A 23,325-nucleotide genomic window follows, 5' to 3' on the forward strand; every position below is an offset into this window, starting at 1 on the left:
TAAAGGTACAAATTCAACATATTTTATACATGGTTTGTCTAAGTTGAACATTGGTTACAATAATAACAATCATTGGGTTGAAATTTCTCCCTCAAAACAACAGCTGATGACTTTTTCAAATCCACGTAGATTTGACAAAATGTCTGCCTCGGATCTATGTTTAGCGAAACATTAGCCCCTAGTGGTTAGCCCTCCAATTAGTTACGGCATATGGGTTTAGCTTAGCCTAGCGAAGGGGTCTCTTCAGGAAATTCAGATCCAGCCAATCCCATTGGCTAAGGGCAGTTGTGACAGTCATGTTGAGTCATGAGGAATGTGTGCGGCCATTAATAACTGAGGTGGCGCCGCGTGACTGCTGCTGAACTCCTTACCATCGAAAAGAAAAAGGCGGAGGGATGGATGAATCAGAAAAAGGTAATTTGGCTCCATACCATTAGGTATTTAATTTCTCCCTATCTCAGCCTATATAGCCCTCCACCTCCCCTCCTTCTCCTCAGTCCCATAAGGGAAAAGGAGCTGAATGCCATTACATCATTACATTGAAAGGCTATGCATTTCTCGTTACCAGTAGGTACGGGTTGTAATTACTTAAAAGCCCCACCCCAACCTGTACCTTTTGGGTATCTCTACTGCTCCTCTCTTTACTCACTACCATCCCTCGTGTATTTCTCTCATATTCCATTCCTTCCTCCCCCGAAGCCCTTTTCTCTCTAATAGCTGTTCTGTTATGTGTCTAAGTGCCATCATGATTATGACACTTCATCATGGAGTTGTTCTTGAGCAAAACGTTGTCGTAAGCTCAACATCGTCGATCTTTACTAGGCACTAGGCACCCGGTGCAATCCCATTAATTTGATGGCCCTCTTAAATGACTTGGTAGAACTGAATATAGTTATAATGGGGTGATTTCCAAAATGTTTCTCATACGCGGAGACGCCGTAATGTTGTAATCATTCTCCTCTGTGTTGAAGCCCCAGGCAACAAACCCTACTTCTGAAGCTTACTGCTTACTGCTCACCACGGGAAAATGGCTTGCCTTTTTACGCCAATGAATAAATGTGATACACCAGTACTCTAGCAGTCCAGCCGCCACCACTTATTTTCTTCATCATTTCCACTATATTATTTTTCTCCAACATGTTTTAGCTGAGTCGGGGTACAATTGGGCCCAATTGTAGCTTATCCTATTGTGTTTTTGTGCTGAGACACTGTCTGCATGGCTAGCTTGCGCGACTGTTGTTACTCTGGTCCGTGGCAGATACAGCGGGTGTAAAGCTGTGTGCTGCTGTCGCTCTGCTCTGAGCCACTGAGAGGCAGAAAGGGCTGTGGGCTCTTTTGATAAGGAAGCCTGCCTGCCTGGCTGGCTCCCCTATTGGGGAGGCAACTGACTGGAACTCATGAATAAAGCTTAAAGCCCTACCCTCCTCCACTTCATGTTTGTATTCCAGCTGGGTGTACACGCGTGTGTGTGTGTGTGTGTGTGTGTGAGTGTGAGTGTGTGTGTGAGACAGGAAGGGAGAGAGAGAGTGTGAGTGCGTGTGTGAGTATCTGTCTGTGTGTATGTGTGTGTGAGAGAGAGTTAAGTGTGTGTGCGTGCGTGCGTGCGTGAGTATCTGTCTGTGTGTATGTGTATATGTATGCATGCGTGTACAAACAAACTCTAGCCTCTCTCTGTACACAGGAGGCTGCATCTATCGCTGTGTTTGGAGGAGCTGCTCTGTGGTTAGGGGTGACTAGCAGTCTGACCTCAGCAAGAGATCGGCCTATTTGCAAACACTGGGAAAGAACCACTACTCAACTGTCTACAGCACTTACCAAGTCCATTATAATAATATGGACCCAAAAGCACTATATTCAGACACAACTTGGCTAAAAGGAGGAGATGTAAGAGTACGTATGTATGTATGTACGGTGCATTTGGAAAGTATTCAGACCCCTTGACGTTTTCCACATTTTGTTACATTTACAGCCTTATTCTAAAATTGATTAAATTGTTTTTCTTCATCAATCTACACAATCTACACATAATGACGAAGCAAAAACAGGTTTTATACATTTTTGCTTAAAATGTTTTTTTTTTATTAAGTGTTCAGACCCTTTTTATTCAGTACTTTGTTGAAGCACCTTTGGCAGCGATTACAGCCTCGAGTCTTCTTGGGTATGATGCTACAAGCTTGGCACACCTGTATTTGGGGAGTTTCTCCCATTCTTCTCTGTATATTCTCTCAAGCTCTGTCCGGTTGGATGTGGAGCGTGGCTGTACAGCTAATTTCAGGTCTCTCCAGAGATATTCGATCGGGTTCAAGTCTGGGCTCTGGCTGGGCCACTCAAGGACATTGAGACTTATCCTGAAGCCACTCCTACGTTGTCTTGGCTGTGTGCTTAGTGTCGTTGTCCTGTTGGAAGGTGAACCTTTGCCCCAGTCTGAGGTCCTGAGTGCTTTGGAGCAGGTTTTCATAAATTATCTCTCTGTACTTTGCTCCGTTCATCTTTCCCTCGGTCCTGACTAGTCTCCCAGTCCCTGCCGCTGAAAAACATGCCCACTGCATGATGCTGCCACCACCACGCTTCACCGTAGGGATGGTGCCAGGTTTCCTCCAGACGTGACGTGACGCTTGGCATTCAGACCAAAGAGTTCAATCTTGGTTTCATCATACCAGAGAATCTTGTTTCTCATGGTCTGAGAGTCTTTAGGTGCCTTTTGTCAAGCTCCAAGCGGGCTGTCATGTGCCTTTTACTGAGGAGTGGCTTCTGTCTGGCCAATCTACACTTATGGGTTCAACACAGGTTCTTCTAAGTACCTTATGGTTCCTGGCACTGAAAATGGCCCCCAAAAGGTTCTTCCAAGAACCCCATAGGAGGTGGGGCTCATTGAGGAACCTCCTTAGTTGGTGGGGGTTCTTGCAGGAACCTAACTGCCAAACTTAAACAGGTGGATTTTAATTTGAAAGAACAGCAGGTGCAGACACTTAACTGAAAAATGTAAAGATCTCCTCAGTTGAAGGTAATGTTTATCCCTTGTATGATCTAAATTAATATTGTTTTATGGTGATACCATCTATCTTTTTATATTTGTGTACATCTTTCTAAAATAGAAAATGGACACAATTCAGTGGATATTAATCAACAAAGAGCTACGCATATGTAGGCTATAAGAATATGTTGAAGGCTAGCTGAATTGGGTGCAGATGACTGAACTGCTCACTTTGGTGTCTGCAGGTATACAGACAAGGAGGCATAGAAAGGTATGTCAATTGGTATTGGTATTGGTTACGCACATTTACCATCCTCCCTTACCTATTCAATGAATATCCTATAGGCCTCTACATTATGGACATGGTATGTGTATGAAAACCATCTTTTGTTAATTACATTTTTGGGTATTGACAGACTCCACCCTCCCTACACCTCGGATGAATATAACAAGAAACCTGTTCGATCACCATGCACTGCAAAATCATACTGGCTATGGATTAAGAAATTTGTCTTGGCCCCTTAGACCCTCAGAAACTTTTACAGATGCACAATTGATAGCATCCTGTCGGGCTGTATCACCGCCTGGTACGGCAACTGCACCGCCTGGAACCGCAGGGCTCTCCAGAGGGTGGTACGATCTGCCCAACGCATCACTGGGGGCACACTGCCTGCCCTCCAGGACACCTACAGCACCCGATGTCACAGGAAGGCCAAAAAGATCATCAAGGACATCAACCACCAGAGCCACGGCCTGTTCACCCCGCTACCATCCAGAAGGCGAGGTCGGTACAGGTGCATCAGAGCTGGGTCCGAGAGACTGAAAAACAGCTTCTATCTCAAGGCCATCAGACTGTTAAATAGCCATCACTAGCCGGCTACCACCCAGTTACTCAACCCTGCACCTTAGAGGCTGCTGCCCTATAGACATGGAATCACTGGTCACTTTAATAATGGAACACTAGTCACTTTAATAATGTTTACATACTGCTTTACTCATCTCATATGTATATACTGTATTCTATTCTACTGTATTTAGTCAATGCCACTCCGACATTGCTCGTCCTAATATCTATATATTTCTTAATTGCATTCTTTTACTCTTAGATTTGTGTATTGTTGTGAATTGTTAGCTACTACTACACTGTTGGAGCTAGGAACATAAGCATTTCACTACACCCACAATAACACCTGCTCAATATGTGCATGTGACCAATTTTTTAAATATATTTTTTTAAATGGAGAACATCAACACGGCAGAGGATATAGCCATTGGACTTGGGGCTCTGCTCGGCCTTTACCTCATATTTTGATTTTTGCCACTAAAATCATAATAAACACTGAGAACTAAAATATTGTGTTGCTGTTATGCATATTGTTATCATTAATAATAACAGGGGGGGGGGGGGGGTAGTTCAAAAATGAACCTCAAAACGTTCTTCAACACGTTCTTCAAAACGTTCTTCGAGGATCCATTAAAAGGGATACTTAGAATAACTTATAGGGGTTCCCCTAAACCCCTAAAGGATACTCCAGGAACATTTTATTTTTAGAGTGTACCATAAAGGCCTGATTGGGGGAGTGCTGCTCTTCTGGAAGGTTCTCCCATCTCCACAGAGAAACTCTAGAGCTCTGTCAGAGTGACCATCGGGTTCTTGGTCACCTCTGTGACCAATGCCCTTCTCCCCCGATTGCTCAGTTTGGTCGGGCGGCCAGCTCTAGGAAGAGTCTTGGTGGTTCCAAACTTCTTTCATTTAAGAATGATGGAAGCCACTGTGTTCTTGGGGCCTTTCAATGCTGCATAAATGTTTTGGTAACCTTCCCCAGATCTGTGCCTCAACACAATCCTGTCTCGGAGCTCTACTGGCAATTCCTTCGACCTCAAGGCTTTGTTTTTGCTCTGACATGCGTGCCTTTCCAAATCATGTCCAATCAATTGAATTTAGCACAGGTGGACTCCAATCAAGTTGTAGAAACATCTCAAGGATGATCAATGGAAACAGGATGTACCTGAGCTCAATTTCAAGTCTCATAGCAAAGGGTCTGAATACTTATGTAAATAAGGTATTTTTGTTTTCAATATTTAATAAATTTGCTAAACAAATTAAACATGTTTTCGCTTTGTCATTATGGTGTATTCTGTGTAGATTGCTGAGGATTTTTTTTTATTTAATCCAATTTAGAGTAAGGCTGTAACGTAACAAAATGTGGAAAAGGTAAAGGGGTCTGAATACTTTCCGAAGGCACTGTATGTACAATATATATGTATGCGGCAGGTTGCCCAGCGGTTAGAGAAGCAAGCCAGCAACCGGTTCGAATCCCGTGTCTGACGGGAAAAATCTGGTAGGAAGAGAGCTGGCAATCGGAGGGTTGCTGGTATTAAATCCTAGATGCAATTGTCTGCCGTTGTGCCCTTGAGCAAGGCACTTAACCCCCCACAACAACAGCTCTCTGGGTGCCCTGTGTGGCAGCACCCCGCACCTCTCCAAATCCTGTGTATTTATGTGTCTTTCGGAGGGAGTTAAAAGCGGAAGTCAAATTTCAGTTGGACGCTGTGTGCAATTGACCAATAAAGTGATCTCAAACTTAATGTGAGTGTGTGTATGTGTGTAAAATAATCCTTCAAACCTCCAGAGACTTTGCGAGTGAAAGGTTAAAAGTAAACCAGCTTTACCTGGCGAGGTACTGTCCGGACGATGGCACCTCGTGCTTGTTGGGCTTGTCGTAGCAGTTGACCATGTTCTGGATGAGCGCCAGGTCGGGACGCACCACTGTGGCTGCTGCCACAGCTTGGCCCACCAGCTGCAGCGCGTCGCGGATGTAGAAGTCCAGCGGCTTGCGCTCCACCTCACCGTAGGCTAGCAGCCCCAGGGGCAGGCCGATGGAGTGCAGGGTGTCGGGGCTCAGCGGGTAGCCCAGCACCCAGTGCACTGTGGGCAGCGTAAGCCCCAAGTCCTGGGCACTCCGCAGCACCGCCGCTGCACACTCCGGGTCGGCCCCGAACAGCAGCACCGCGGCCGGTGGCAGGATCTGACTTGGCCCCTGCCCCCGGAAGTGTTCCGAAAGGAAGTCCTGGATTTCGGATTCTGTGGGTCCGGCCCGGGTGAGGTTGAGGAGGGCTCGGAGGTGCCAGCGGGTGGCGCCCCAGCCAAGGTGGCTCTGGAGCTCCAGTAGTTCCAGCAGGCCAGCCTCCTCCCAGCCCTGGCACAGCACAGCCATACCGTCCTGCCAGCCGCTCCGCTGGAGGATAGTCAGCAGCAGCTCTGACAGGCCTGACGGGGGGATCTGCGTAACCATCTGCAAGTGGAAGCGGTTCTGGGAGGAGATAGAGAGAGAGACAGAATAAGAAGATTGTCAGATCTGAAGAAAAGGACTGGAGCATGAGTCACGCAGTTGCTATAATCAATGATAGCATTGCTCACCCTTTGTAAAGCACAGTGAGGGTATGACATAGTGGTTATGTTACATTTGGCAGAGCAACCTACATACTCTATTGACTTTACACTCTTTTCAGTATGACATTTGCTTATAAATGAGTTGTGAACCATCAATGTAGGGCTTATAAAATGCATTATGAAGGCTTCATTTTCAAAAAGGAAAATAGATCAAGCTGGATATAAGAACCAAAACAAATTATTCGGTGAAATATTTTCGGAGAGACTACAACTCGACTCACTGACTCAAATTCAAACGCCCTCTGTATGTTAAAGGATGGAGAAAAAATGTTCTCTTTAAAAATGGTTATCTTTATAATCCCTTTTTCATTAAACAAAACTTTGAGCTTATGCTCTCCTTAGTCACACTTTGACTCAAAAAGCTATATCAACAGATGAAAGTGCTGATTTCAATCCATCTGTTTCAAAAGCCTTTGATTACCGCCACATAGCCAGGCTACCCGTCTTCATAACCCTCCCTGACATGCTGCTAATTTGCTCTGCTGCAGCAAGCACAACAGGAGAGATTAAACGCACAAATTGCAATTCATGCTTTGTCTCGTCGGGTTCCCCCTTGTGTTTGTGGGTCTCCGTTCGTGTTCCCCTCTCTCTGACAACCTCAAACATTACATTAAGCAGACGCTCTTATCCAGAGCGACTTACAGTTGTGAGTGAATACATTGTCATACTTTTTTTGTGTGCTGCTCCCCCATGGGAATCGAACACACGACCCTGGTGTTGCAAGCGCCATGCACTACCAACTGAGCCACATGGGACCCAGTCACTGGGACCAGTGCGTCAGAGGAGAAGTTAGGTAAACGTTAGATACACGTATGTTTGCAGGCAGCATCCACAAAGCATTTCAATGACGCTCATCAAAAGTTTCAGTATTCTTCTGCTCCAGATAGAGAGATCAAGGCTTTGTTTCTCCTGCAACTGAGGGAGAAGTAGCTTTGTATTCAGCTCCTCCCTTGGCATAGAGGAAAACAAAAGATATGGAGCAAAACAAAAGAGCTGATCGTGGACTTCAGGAAACAGTAAAGGGAGCACCCCCCTGTGTACACGTCGACGGGACAGCAGTGGAGAAGGTGGAAAGTTTTAAGTTCCTCGGTGTACATATCACTGACAAACTGAAATGGTCCACCCACACAGACAGCGTGGTGAAGGCGGCGCAACAGCGCCTCTTCAACCTCAGGCGGCTGAAAAAAATGTGGCTTGTAACCGAAAACCCTCACTAACTTTTACAGATGCGCAATGGAGAGCATCCTGTTGGGCTGTATCACCGCCTGGTACGGCAACTGCACCGCCCACAACCACAAGGCTCTCCAGAGGGTGGTGCGGTCTGCACAATGCATCACCGGGGGCAAACTACCTGCCCTCCAGGACACCTACAACACCTGACGTCACAGGAAGGCAAAAAATATAATCAAGGACAACAACCACCCGAGCCACTGCCTGTTCACCCCGCTAACATCCAGAAGGCGAGGTCAGTACAGGTGCATCAAAGCTGGGACAGAGAGACTGAAAAACCGCTTCTATCTCAAGGCCATCAGATTGTTAAACAGCCATCACTAGCACAGAGAGGCGGCTGCATACCGACAGACTTGTTATCATTGGCCACTTTAAGAAATGGAACACTAGTCCCTTTTAATAATGCCACTTTAAGAATGTTTACATATCTCGCATGACTTATCTCATATGTATATACTGTATCCTACACTATCTATTGCATCTTAGCCGCTCTGTCACTGCTCATCCATATATTTTAGATTTATATATTCTCAACCCATTCCTTTACTAGATTGTGTGTATTAGGTTATGTTGTGGAATTTGTTAGATATTAGGTGTTGTTGTGGAGTTGTTAGATATTACCTGTTAGATACTGCTGCACTGTCGGATCTAGAAGCATAAGCATTTTGCTACCCTCGCAATAACATCTGCTAACCATGTATATGGGACCAATAACATTTGATTTGAATAGACTGATGTTGCCCTCTAGAGCAGGGGTGGGAAACCCTCTAGACCAAGGTTGGGCAGCTCCCTTTGTTTCATGAGCTGCTGAAAACATACGCTCCACAAGTACAGAGTGAACAAAAAGGCCATAAATGTGTCTGTAGTTCACTTTGAAGTGTACTGTGCACCTCTTTTTTTTTAACATACTTGTTAAAAGAATATGACTTTCTTTCTATCATCTCGACATTGCTTCTCTTCTTGTGGGTTGTGTTGGCCCTTAGAAAGAATGGTGTTCAGATTCTCCACCTTTTGATGAGCTAAAGCTCAAAATCACAGCTTACTATCAACTAATGTGTCCGTTAGTCAGACTTGACAATGACACACACATGGCACACAACCAAAAATCCTGTCATCAAAGCATCTTACTTCTTATGAATATTCATACGTACCTTTTGTGCCAGTTTTCGCCAAACCATGTGAGGGGTGTTTTATTATATAATTTATTATAACTACCAAACCAATCCTCTTAGTCAAAAAAGGATACCATCACACTGACTGTTGCCTCCAAATAAAAGGGAAGGATTATCGTTATTTGTGCCACATCTCAACCATATCTTCACCAAGCTGGATGTAGTACAGTTTAAAAAAGCCTCTGATGCCTGATTTAAATCCAATTGGCGACAGATTTTCAATATGCGCATTTTCCTACCAGAGATGTTTCTATCAAATTGACTTATTGCGGATAAAAGGCTATGCGTGATGACATAGTGCACATACAAATATATTTAGCTTTTGAATTCCAATGTACCGAATAAAAAAGTTAAATAGAGCACACTCGCATTTTAAACTCTGTTGGCTAGAGTGCACGTATAAAATGAGATTATTATGCAAGATAATTTGTATTTCTCAAATGGCAGCCAAGCATCGATGATCATGTTACCAGAATAAGACCCTCGATATTTATTGAAAAGGAGCATCAAGCGCATCACCTTGCACTTTTACCACCCTGTGAAATTCATCAAAATGTATTTAATCTGTAGCGAAATAAACGACATGCTTCCCAGTCGTAGTGGGAGGACCACACAACATATCATCGTGGGACTCCAAGTTTACTTCGATATGATGGTTATTATATAAATTTTTGCGCATAAAAGCGTTTCCACAACATTCCTCGCATAATTAATTTGACATACACAAAAGATCCCACCTTTTCTAGCGTATTTTGTTTTGTCGACATTTGAAAAGTTTACCAAAAAACATTTCCTGTTTCCATCAGGCCTGTCATGAAATGTTTTATTCGCCATGTACTGTACTTGACTCGCATAAAAAGGTTGAATGGAACGCTTGTTCGTGATTTAGAAAAATCCTGGACGTTGGTTGATTCAATCAAATATCATTATTTCTCACCCCATGTGAATAGATTTATTTACAATGTAATTATCCTTTTCACAGGTGCACTAAACCCAGCCCGTCACCAATTCAATGAAAACCCTCAATAACATCTCACTGAGACCACAGGAGTATACCATATGTGAGTTCTTCCTGTCTTGCAAAGCCTTTTGAAAATGACAATGTAGAGGTGCATTATAGAGGTACTCTCAGAGCACACAGAGGTCAACAAGGGTAACTAATGGCTCCAATAACCTGAGGGAGGACAAAAGAACAAGGACATCATCTCATAGTGTTTGATTGGAACCTGGAACTCCAAAGGGAGAAGAAAAGAGAGACCGAAATAGTGGGTGACCACAGAATGACAGGATCCATTTAGAATCCAATCTTTCTTAGTCCTGGAAATGGAAATAAATGGAAAAGGGAAATTGAGGGAATGAAGATTTTAAGATTCTGTCCCAATTCCTTTACCACATGGCAGCAGCCAAAAATCTTTCTCTAACATTTGACTAACAGACAGCGGGGCAGTCATAATTGTGACCCAGGGGGTTCTGGGTACCTCCATCACAAATCCGGACATAAACATTAAGTATATGAAGGTGTGCATCACAATAAGAGTTACACATTCTTATGTTGATACAGCCAACTATTTCAAGAGCACCCCCAGGAGTCACTGTGTAATTCATTCTAATACTGATGATGACAGGAGGAGAATATGGTGAACGGGAAGTAGACTAGAGGACACTTGTAAGTGTTTGCACCTATGCAAAGTTTGCTCCCGTCTTTTTCAAAAGGAAATAAATGACAAAGATAAAAACATGACTGTCTTTTATCTACCCTTTCCTTTTAGATCTTATCCCTCCCCCAATATCCTTGTTTTATCTTTAGTTGAAACGCTTCTGTTTTGTTCCCCCCGAATATAGAGAATCATGAACCTCCCTTTGTTTACACTTTACCTTACGATCTTATCTGTCTCCCAACACTTGTTTTACCCTTGGTTCAAACTGATATATTTTATAACCTGTGGAATAGGAATATAGCAGGCAGAAACTGTGCACTGGTGTGAAGGCTGAGTAAATCCAGCCCTAGGGAAAGGACAGAGTTCAGATAGATATGGAATAGAGGTGAGTGAGGTGGAGCACCCAAGGTTCCTATTTATTCTCTGTACTATGATTTTTTTTATTTAATACCGCAACCATTTTTATTTTTCATTTATTCATGTTTGATAGAATCGTACAGGGGGAGGTCATTCAGAGTTGAGGCAGGAATCATAACGTCATGTCAGAAGGAGTATCCCTGCAAACAAAAATACGTCATTAGGACTTCCCCGGAACATCACAAAATGGTTGTCTAAAGTGGTCAGGACGTTGTGTCATTGTTCATGAGGTTTTGTCTAGTTCCTGGATTGTCCCGGGGATTTCCCCGAAGATGTTTTTAGGACATTCTTACGATGTTGTGTCATGGTCCCCCTGGAGGTTTTGCCTAATTCACGGTTTGTCCCAGGGATGTCCCAGAGGTTGTTTTTAGGACATTTTTGGGATGTTGTGTCATTGTACCCTGGAGATTTTGTCTAGTTCCCGGTTTGTCCCGGGGATGTCCCAGAGGTTGTTTTTAGGACACCATGGGATGTTGTGTCACGGTGCCCTGGAGGTTTTGTCTAGTTCTTGGTTTGTCCCAGGGACATCCCAGAGGATGTTTTTCGGACGTTCTTGGGATGTTGTGTCATGGTGCCCTGGATGTACAGTTGAAGTCGGAAGTTTACATACACTTAGGTTGGAGTCATTAAAACAAATTTTTCAACCACTCCACAAATTTCTTGTTAACAAACTATAGTTTTGGCAAGTCGGTTAGGACATCTACTTTGTGCACGACACAAGTAATTTTTCCGACAATTGTTTACAGACAGATTATTTCACTTATAATTCACTGTATTACAATTCCAGTGGGTCAGAAGTTTACTGTGCCTTTAAACACCTTGGAAAATTCCTGAAAATAATGTCATGGCTTTAGAAGCGTCTGATAGGGTAATTGACACAATTTGAGTCAATTGGAGGTGTACCTGTGGATGTATTTCAAGGAAGAACACCATCCCAACCGTGAAGCACGGGGGTGGCAGCATCATGTTGTGGGGGTGCTTTGTTGCAGGAGGGACTGGTGCACTTCACAAAATAGAAGGCATCATGAGGCAGGAAAATTATGTGGATATATTGAAGCAACATCTCAAGACATCAGTCAGGAAGTTAAAGCTTGGTCACAAAGGGGTCTTCCAAATGGACAATGACCTCAAGCATACTTACAAAGTTGTGGCAAAATGGCTTAAGGACAACAAAGTCAAGGTATTGGAGTGGCCATCACAAAGCCTGGAACTCAATCCCATTGAATATTTGTGGGCAGAACTGAAAAAGCGTCTGCGAGCAAGGAAGCCTACAAACCTGACTCAGTTACACCAGCTATGTCTGGAGGAATGGGCCAAAATTCACCCAACTTATTGTGTGGAAGCTTGTGGAAGGCTACCTGAAACGTTTGACCCAAGTTAATCAATTTTAAGGCAATGCTACCAAATACCAATTGAGTGTATGTAAACTTCTGTCCGACTGGGAATGTGATGAAAGAAATAAAAGCTCAAATAAATCATTCTCTCTACTATTATTCTGACATTTCACATTCTTAAAATATAGTGGTGATCCTAACTGACCTAAGACATGGAATTTTTACTAGGATTAAATGTCAGGAATTGTGAAAAACTGAGTTTCAATGTATTTGGCTAAGGTGTATGTAAACTTCCGACTTCAACTGTATGTCTAGTTTCCGGCTTGCTCCGGGGACGTCACCTGATTGTCACAAAGAAAGGGGGTGTTATGTTATGTTTTGCTGACTGGAGCCTATCTGACCAATGTCATATCCCTCATACCGATCTCTCTGCACTCACGCGAGATATAGGTTTACAGTATGTAGCCAAAGAGCAACCTGCAAATGACCCATCCAGGAACTCTGGCCTCACTTTGGAGCCTTCAAACACATTTGACTTCTAAAAAAGAAAGAGGTTCTGATAGACAGTGGGCTTTGTGTCTAATGCAGACTCCTCTACTCAGCACAAACCTGAATGTATTCTACATTTCAAGTGTTTATCTGCCTTATAATAGTTTTGCCAAGTGCATTGTCAAGTTCAGGCCTATAGCTAAGAACTTCCACAGTACTCTACAGATCACTCAAACCCAAGTGAGCGTGACCTGAATATGAAAAACAGGGAATATGCAACAGAAGAGATGCTTCTCATCTGAGTTTAGGCTTTATTAATTGGTTTCTTTGTGAATGTTCATCCTTTTCAGAATGGAGTAATATCTCAGATGGAATGTGCCTACGTGGGCCTATAATTTCACGTGTGGAATCTTGCCAGCTACCACAGCATAACAATATCAACCCGTTCCATATAGTCATTTTCTGAAACTATGGCCACTCAAGTCATTGTTATCTACAGATATAAGATCTTAAGTTGATTACCCTGTTGCAGGACATGTTTTACTTAGTCTATTTTAGGTTTAAAAAGGCTTCTGAAGTTTGTAATTTCCACTTTTAAATTTCAGACATGATTTTCCCCTTATGAAAAATGTACCAACCCCTACAAAAATGTCCATTATTTATAATACATATAATAATTCAAATTTCCTGCTTCTGAATGATACTTTTCCTGCTGTAGCAAACTGTCTCAAATGAAGATCCTATATCTGTACGACTACCATAAAAGCCATTTCTAGAGAGATTGCTCATCATGACAAATGTAGCATTAGATCATGTTAGAGTAGTAACATCACGATAATAACATAGAACAAATTATATTCCAGAGGGCTCCATCTGACGATTTTCTCATCAGTGATGGAATCCATAAGAGGGATTTAAAACCAGTCGTGTAATGTGGTGAAAACTCTTAAGTCATCTCTCCGGTACAAAATGCATTGAGCAGATTAGGCTAGACTCCAGGGCATACAGACTAGCAGTTTGATTAGCTTCTCTTAACCAAGCCTAGCTAAAAAAAACGGTAGAACTGTAGAAAGGTGCTGGTAGTTCATGTTGGTCGGTCTGAGACAGGTGCTGCATAGAAATCTGATCTACAAATCACCTCAATCAGAAATACTATTGAGCTGCCTTTGCACATCCTTATTGTGAAAAGATGATCAAATCTGTGAAACCCCTTGTTAAAGCCACGCCACAGATCAGGTGGCAGTTACCATTCAATCAACAAATGAATAAATTGGTTACCACAGAGTTCAACAAACACGGGCAGTTACATTCACCAATACCCGCCACTTAGTTTACAAACAAAAGTTGCTCAAAGTGGGTGAGGAGAGATCGAGAAGTGTGACTTTAAGGCCAACCCTCACGAGCAAGCAGGTGGTGAGAAAAAGCAATGTTACTTTCTCCAACATCACTGCTATTTTATAAAACAGTACATTACATTAGTCTTCTGTGAATGAGAAGTAGCATAGAGACACTAGGAAGGTTCAAACCTGACTGGAGCGAAGACAAAAGAAAAGACGGGCAGAACTGATGGACCTTGACGTCTTTGACAGGAAACAAAAATTGACAATAATGATAAGAGAAGAAAACCTCATGTGGAACATTGGAAGAGAACAGCAGTAAGCCTTTTACAGCTGAGGTAAAACTGAATTCATATAAAAGACTATAAAGAATTGGAACAAACCTATTTAGTATTGGCAGACCATGTTTAATCTTAGGAATGCACTATTCTCTTGAGCCAGACTCAAAAACTTGTATTGGCTCAGCCTTCTGGCCATAGCTAGACTAGAAATGCACATACAATATTAAATATTAGAAATGCAATATGAGAGAAATGTCTTTCCCATCTCTTTCTTGGCTTCTTAGTTTGCTTATGCAACTCATTTCCAAACATGCATGATGTGCAACCACATTTTTACATATACATCCAATATGTTTGGAAATGAGCCCACCTAAATACTAAAATAAACATGGTCTGATATAGTTTCAAGTTTCATTAGTCGTATGTACAGGATACACATAGTATACACTGTGCAACAGAACGGTACCTCGCAGGTTCCTTCTCGACAATAAAACACCATTAAGAAATAATAAAAGATAAGAATACGAACAAAGTAAATGGCAACTGTATTTTCTTACTGCTGAGAGATTTTTCTGATTAAAATAATTACAGTTTTCTGAATCTGATATGAGATTGACTGGTTAGGGAGTCATTTCTAGCAGAGGAAGTGCAAACAAACTCAGTAGTTTCTTGCTGCACTGCTGTTATCCTCAAACATGACAATGAAAACCCCAGAATGCATTCTGCTATGGACATGTTTCTTGCCCCCAAAAAATACATTCCAGAGAACTGAGGAGACAAGTGTGGGTTTTCTGAGAGAGGCAGTCTTGTTTACACTGCCTTCCAAAATAATTCATACCCCTTGTCAACTATCTACACATAATACTCCATAATGACAAAGTAAAAGCATGTTTTTAGACATTTTAGCAAATTTATTCAAAATGAAATACAGAAATACAGTATTTCCTTTACATAAGTATTCACACCCCTGAGTCAATACTTTGTAGAAGCACCTTTGATTACATCTGAAGTGTACAATATTTGCCCATTATTATTTGTTTAATTCTTCAAGCTCTGTCAAGTTGATTATTGATCATTGCTAGACAGCCATTTTCAAGTCTTGCCGCAGATTTTTCAAGCCAATTTAAGTCAAAACTGTAACTAGGCCACTCCAAAACATTCAATGTTCTCTTGGTAAGCAACTCCAGTGTAGATTTGACCTTGAGTTTTAGGTTATATTCCTGCTGGAAGGTGCATTCATCTCCCAGTGTCTGTTGGAAAGCAGACTGAAGCAGGTTTTCGAATAGAATTGTGCCTGTGCTTATAGCTGTATTCTTGTAATGCTTTCTTTAGGAGAAGTATTGGAGTCAGGCGCAGGACACAGGGATGAGTGCCAACAAAACGTGTTTACTGAAAACCATAATAAAACTTCTCCCACAGTAATAAAACATAGTTGGGAGAAACACCTCCAACAACTACAAAACAGGAAACAATCACGGACAAGACAAACAGGAAAGCCAGAGGGTTAAATAATGAACATAATCAGGGAATATGAAACAGGTGTGTATAATTAAGACAAAACCAAACGAACAGGGAAACATAGATCGGTGGTAACTAGTAAGCCGGTGACGTCGACCACCGAACGCCACCCGAACAAGGAGAGGGGCCGACTTCGGCGGAAGTCGTGACAATTCTGTTTCTTTTTATCCAAAAAACTCTCCGTAGTTCTTGCCGATGACAAGCATACCCATAACATGATCCAGCCACCCCCCTGCTTAAAAATATGAAGAGTGGTACTCAGTGATGTGTTGGATTCGATTTGCCCCAAACATAACGCTTTGAATTCAGGATATAAAGTTGATTGCTTTGCCACGTTTTTTTGCAGTATTACTTAAGTGCCTTGTTGCAAACAATATGCTTGTTTTGGAATATTTCTATTCTGTACAGGCTTCCTTCTTTTCACTCTGTCATTTAGGTTAATATTGTGGAATAACTACAACGTTGTTTGTCCATCCTCAATTTGTCATATCACAAGCATTAAACTCTGTAACTGTTCTAAAATCACCATTGGCCTCATGATGAAATCCCTGAGCAGTTTTCTTCTTCTCATGCAACTGAATTAGGAAGAAGGCCTGTATCCTTGTAATGACTGGGTGTATTGATACACCATCCAAAGCCTAATAACTTCACCATGCTCAGAGATATTCAGCGTCTGAGTTTAATTTATTTTTACACATCTACCAAACAGTGCTCTTCTTTGCAAGGCATTGCAAAACCACCTTGGCCTTTGTGGTTTAATCTGTGCTTGAAATGTACTACTTAATTGAGGGACCTTACAGATAATTGTATGTGTGTGGTACAGAGATGGGGTAGTCGTTCAAAAAATCGTGTTAACCACTATTATTGAACACGAAATGAGTCCATGCAATATATTATGCGATTTGTTAAGCACATTTCTACTCCTGAACTTGCCATAACAAAGGGGTTGAATACTTTTCGACTTAAGACATTTCAGCTTTTATTTCTTTATTAATTTAAAAAAGTGTCCACAAACAAAATTCCACTTTGACATTATGAGGTATTGTGTGTAGATCAGTGACACAAAATCTCAATTTAATACATGTTAAATTCAGGCTGTAACACAACAAAATGTGGAAAAAGTAAAGGGGTGTGAATACTTTCTGAAGGCACTGTAGCTGGTATTGCGCTCAGCTGCGAGCCCGATTGTACATGTAAATGACTGTGTTTATCTGTCCGGTGCAGAAAGTCATAGGCAATATCAAGGCAGGGTGTTTTAAATTGGCTGCCATAGGGGATTAGTGGTGACTGGGACATTAACAGGAGAGGGATGGCCATCCAGCCTCCATATTAAGCGAGGCGCTCTGTTCAGAGAGGAGGTAATGAACAGGTAATCCTGAGGTTCTGGCGGTACTATACAAAGGTCTTGGAGGCCCAGGCCGAGCGGTCACACTTGAATCCATAAAATCATTACACTGCAAAATACAACAAGCTCTGAACACCTGACACCATGAGCATTGAGCCTTTGCAAGAACAGAAAAAAAGTATACGAATTTGAACTGCTGCAAAATGTGTATTGCAGTCTTCACATTATCATTCTTAAAGGTGCACTCTGCAATATTTTCCACTATAGGCACTTGTGGGTAAAACAAGGGACTCCCCCTGCATTTTTGTCGATCCCGGAAGTATCGTCTCGATTCTAGTTTGAGCAGGGGGAGGGGCCGTCAGCCCCTCAAGTGTCCCCTCGAAAAAAATATTATTCAAGTTCAATTTCAAATTCCAACCATGGTGTCTTTTGCAATAACATCACGTACTTGATGGTGGTGTTGAAAATGGCTTACAGTAATCACTTTATGAAATTAATCCGGAATCGGAAACAAACTGTCTCTGAGATTTAAAGAGATGTTGGTATTCCATGGTAATAGGATAATAAAAAGAGGAGATCGTGTCAGCTATTGTAGCCAAGTCATATACCCGGGGTATTGAGTGGGACAGAGGTAAAAGAAGATTCAGCAGGTGTTTCCCTCACTCACACACAACGAGAACGAGCGCGCTCGTTGTGTGCGAGGGACACAAAGCCCAAACATCCACATCTGTTTGCTATTAACATCTTGCCAATGTAGCCGAAGGGATAAAACCTAGGTCTCTGGCCAACCCAACATCTTAACCATTCAACTAAGAGGCCATTTTTCTTTATTCAGTAAAGATTTTGTTCTTTATGGCCAAACCACAAACACAGTCATCCTCATGTTTACATGTCATGGCCCTCTCATTATGTTAAGCTGGGTTGAGGTCATATTGGGAGAAATAGTCAATACTCAACGTTTGTCCAATTACACAGCTTGCTGAGGAGATTTACAATGGCTAAGCAAACCTATCAGTATAGGCTGGGCAAACACAGAATTCAAACAAGCTTTTCACTTGGCACCAGAATGCTACTAATAAATTAGCTACTAGCATAGGAGTACGGCTGGAATAGGATGGGGTTAAGGCTCTTTGCATAGTAGATCATATAAATATTGGGAAAAGCCATTCAGAATGTTGACATTCACGTTGGACATGATGACACATTGAACAGAATACTGTATGCATGGAAAGTGAATATGCATAGAAGGTGTGTCACAATCGCTAAATGTGACCACAACTGAAGACACCGCAACATTTTTGGAGACAGGTGTTTGACACGAGAGCTCTACGGAAATAGAAAAGGGTGTCAAAGCGGTTACTAACTCATCGTAAACAACCTTAGCTAGCTACAACTACACCAAATATACATTTATTTTAAGCCCAAATCCTGACCAATGTCCTTAAATCATTCATTTGGAATGTCATTCAAGGCCTGACATTTGCAGGTGACAAGTTCTGCCTGTCATCACCAAATGGACAGGGACCAAGCCAAACACATGATGGATGGTCCAATATCACTCTCTACTGTACTAGAATTAATTATGTAATGCTGCTATAGCGTCTGCATGGCATCAGGTCTGCAGCCACTACATCCAGCCGAAGTGAAGGCCTTTGGCAGTCTGATTTGTGTTGTTTTGCTTCCTTGGCAGCCGGAAGATCGATGGATGAACTTACTTATGCCAAATTACAATTTGTCACTCGGCATACATCTCTGTGATAAGGGCCAATAGAACACCTTTATGGGGAAATGAATTCAGGTCGTGAATCACAAACAAGCCCAATCCGCCTACGGACGCTCGTAGTTATTATGCGTTTGGAATGGGGTGCCTCTGTAAATAGGAACATTGAAAACTGATTTAATTTTTTTTTATTTCACCTTTATTTAACCAGGTAGGCCAGTTGGGAACAAGTTCTCATTTACAACTGCGGCCTGGCCAAGATAAAGCAAAGCAGTGCAACAAAAAAACAACAACACAGAGTTACACATGGGATAAACAAAAGTACAGTCAATAACACAATAGAAAAATGTACATACAGTGTGTACAAATGAAGTAAGGAGGTAAGGCAATAAATAGGCCATAGTAGTGAAGTAATTACAATTTAGCAAATTAACACTGGAGTGATAGATGTGCAGATGATGATGTCCAAGTAGAAATACTGGTGTTCAACAGAGCAAAAAAAGTAAATAAAAACAATATGGGGATGAGGTAGGTAGTTGGATGGGCTATTTACAGATGGGCTATGTACAGCTGCAGCGATCAGTAAGCTGCTCAGATAGCTGATGCTTAAAGTTAGTGAGGGAGATATAAGTCTCCAACTTCAGAGATTTTTGCAATTCGTTCCAGTCATTGGCAGCAGAGAACTGGAAGGAAAGGCGGCCAAAGAGGGTGTTGGCTTTGGGGATGACCAGTGAGATATACCTGCTGGAGCGCGTGCTACGGGTGGGTGTTGTTATGGTGACCAGTGAGTTGAGATAAAGCAGAGCTTTACCTAGCAAAGACTTATAGATGACCTGGAGCCAGTGGGTCTGGCGACGATTATGTAGCGGGGGCCAGCCGACAAGAGCATACAGGTTGCAGTAGTGGGTGGTATATGGGGCTTTGGTGACAAAACGGATGGCACTGTGATAGACTGCATCCAGTTTGTTGAGTAGAGTGTTGGAGGCTATTTTGTAAATGACATCGCCGAAGTCGATGAGGATAATTTTATCGGTAGGATAGTTCTACAAGGGTATGTTTGGCGACGTGAGTGAAGGCTTTGTTGCGAAATAGGAAGCCGATTCTAGATTTCATTTTGGATTGGAGATGCTTAATATGAGTCTGGAAGGAGAGTTTACAGCCAGACACCTAGGTATTTGTAGTTGTCCACATATTCTAGGTCAGAACCGTCCAGAGTAGTGATGCTAGTCGGGCGGGCGGGCAGCGATCGGTTGAAGAGCATGCATTTAGTTTTACTAGCGTTTAAGAGCAATTGGAGGCCACGGAAGGAAGGTTGTATGGCATTGAAGCTCGTTTGGAGGTTTGTTAACACAGTGTCCAAAGAAGGGCCAGATGTATACAGAATGGTGTCGTCTGCGTAGAGGTGGATCAAGGCATCACCCGCAGCAGTCGGCCCGAGAATTGAACCCTGTGGTACCTCCATAGAGACTGCCAGAGGTCCGGACAACATGCCCTCCGATTTGACACACTGAACTCTATCTGAGAAGTAGTTGGTGAACCAGGCAAGGCAGTCATTTGAGAAACCATGGCTGTTGAGTCTGCCGATAAGAATACGGTGATTGACAGAGTCGAAAGCCTTGGCCAGGTCGATGACGACGGCTGCTCAGTACTGTCTTTTATCGATGGCGGTTATAATATCATTTAGTACCTTCAGCGTGGCTGAGGTGCACCCATGACCAGCTCGGAAACCGGATTGCACAGCGGAGAAGGTACGGTGGGATTCGAAATGGTCAGTGATCTGTTTGTTAACTTGGCTTTCGAAGACTTTAGAAAGGCAGGGCAAGATGGATATAGGTCTGTAACAGTTTGGGTCTAGAGTGTCACCCCCTTTGAAGAGGTGGAGGATCGCGGCAGCTTTCAAATCTTCAGGAATCTCAGAAGATACGAAAGAGAGGTTAAACAGACTAGTAATAGGGGTTTCAACAATGGCGGCGGATAATTTTAGAAAGAGGGTCCAGATTGTCTAGCCCAGCTGATTTGTATGGGTCCAGGTTTTGCAGCTCTTTCAGAACATCCGCTATCTGGATTTGGGTGGAGAAGCTTGGGAGGCTTGGGCAAGTAGCTGCAGGGAGCTGTTGGCCGGGGTTGGGGTAGCCAGGAGGAAAGCATGGCCAGCCGTAGAGAAATGCTTATTGAAATTCTTGATTATCATGGATTTATTGGTGGTGACAGTGTTTCCTAGCCTCAGTGCAGTGGGCAGCTGAGAGGAGGTGCTCTTATTCTCCATGGACTTTACAGTGTCCCAGAACATTTTGGAGTTAGAGCTACAGGATGCACATTTCTGTTTGAAAAAGCTAGCCTTTGCTTTCCTAACTGACTGTGTGTATTGGTTCCTGACTTCCCTGAAAAGTTGCATATCGCGGGGACTATTCGATGCTAGTGCAGTATGCCACAGGATGTTTTTGTGCTGGTTGAGGGAAGTCAGGTCTGGAGTGAACCAAGGGCTATATCTGTTCTAGTTCTACATTTGTTGAAAGGGGCATGCTTATTTAAGATGGTGAGGAAATTACTTTTAAAGAACAACCAGGCATCCTCTACTGACGGGATGAGGTCAATATCCTTCCAGGATACCCGGGCCAGGTCGATTAGAAAGTCCTGCTCGCAGAAGTGTTTTAGGGAGCGTTTGACAGTGATGAGGGGTGGTCGTTTGACCGCGGGCCCATAACGGATGCAGGCAATGAGGCAGTGATCACTGAGTTCCTGATTGAAAACAGCAGAGGTGTATTTGGAGGGCAAATTGGTCAGGATAATATCTATGAGGGTGCCCATGTTTACGGATTTAGGGTTGTACCTGGTGGGTTCCTTGATGATTTGTGTGAGATTGAGGGCATCTAGCTAGATTGTAGGACGGCCGGGGTGTTAAGCATATCCCATTTTAGGTCACCAAACAGAACGAACTCTGAAGATAGATCGGGGGAGATCAATTCACATATGGTGTCCAGGGCACAGCTGGGAGCGGAGGGGTGTCTATAACAGGCGGCAACAGTGAGAGACTTATTTCTGGAGAGATTAATATTTTTAATTAGAAGCTCGAACTGGTTGGGCATAGACCTGGAAAGTAAGCCTGCAAAGTTCTGTCAATCTCTGCAGTAGATTGCAACTCCTCCCCCTTTGGCAGTTCTATCTTGATGGAAAATGTTGTAGTTGGGGATGGAAATCTCAGAATTTTTGGTTGCCTTCCTATGCCAGGATTCAGACAGGTCAAGGACATCAGGATTGGTGGAGTGTGCTAAAGCAGTGAGTAAAACAAACTCAGGGAGGAGGCTTCTGATGTTAACATGCATGAAACCAAGGCTTTAGCTAGTTGCGATGATCCAATGCAAAGGTCCAGAGCTTACGAAAGGAATTCGGCAGACTATTCCATCAATCCATTCAGCTATTGTCTCTGGGACATTGATTAGACAGCTCATGCATAGAAGCCCAAAGTGGCACAAATATCCTGGCTTTCTAATAGAATACATCCCAAATAGAGGCACAACTGTCTATGCTTACTTATCTCAGTTCAAAATGCATGTTTGACTAATTTAAGGTTCATGCCTTCTGTTTAAAGTTCCAATCCTGTAACCTTAGCTTCCAGCCCAAGAATAGAGTTGGGGAGCCCAATAGGAGAGAAAGGGGTAGGGGAGTGAGACAGGGGGAGGGAGGGTGATAGTTGGTGACGGGGTGGGAGATACCCTCTCCCAGGAGTGGTCTGAGGGCTGATTGCACCCGAGACCGAGGGGGAGGCTGCTATGGCCTTTTCAGCCATTGACTCTGATTCAATCCCTCTGATCTCTCGGCCCTGCCTGTGTCCTCCTAGTCTCGTACGAACTCGCAAGCTCACAAAACAGAATGCGAGCTCCAGAGATCAAGATGGTTCGTACGAGGCTAGTGTCCTCCTGAGGTCACAAACTCACAGAAAATAGGAATTCTGCTCTTTTTCAGGACCATGGAATTAAATATTGATCAGGGTTCGTATATTCTCTCTTTGTTCAACCATGGCGGCTCTTGAATTTCTGTGAAAGTGAGTCGAGTTGCTGCTTTCTTGTCAACAGCGACTCGCACCATTTCAGAATGAGTATGAGTGACAGTTGGAACCGTTTGTTATGAAATATGGCAGAAAGTGGAAAAAGCCCAAACAAAAAGAGAAATTATTGTGACAAATGACATCTGCCGGGTTTCAAGCGATGTGTTTCCGCATGTAACGGGGACCCACACAAACACACAAATGGTAAATTAGTGTTTGCTTATCTGAGCGCCTCAGAGAGAGGGAACAAATGTCTTTCTTTGTATTGTTCTCCACAGTACAACATGTAATGTATGAATCGTAGTGAATGGTTGGTGCTTTATTCTCTCTAGACGTTTTAGGACTGTATGG

The 23,325-nt window shown here is 42.9% G+C and overlaps 1 protein-coding gene across 1 annotated transcript in view; it reads right to left on the reverse strand.

The window, feature by feature from the left end:
• Positions 1-6,310, reverse strand: part of LOC106613616 (glutamate receptor ionotropic, NMDA 3A) — a 31,948-nt gene extending 25,638 nt beyond the window's left edge. The window contains exon 1 of the mRNA XM_014216062.3: positions 5,648-6,310. Within this exon, the coding sequence (XP_014071537.3) occupies positions 5,648-6,270 (623 nt within the window). The 5' untranslated portion in view covers positions 6,271-6,310. The remainder of the gene's footprint in view (positions 1-5,647) is intronic.
• Positions 6,311-23,325: the final 17,015 nt, after the last annotated feature.

The sequence above is a fragment of the Salmo salar genome, chromosome 10, assembly GCF_965601325.2.
Source record: "Salmo salar chromosome 10, fSalSal1, whole genome shotgun sequence".
NCBI lineage: Eukaryota > Metazoa > Chordata > Actinopteri > Salmoniformes > Salmonidae > Salmo > Salmo salar.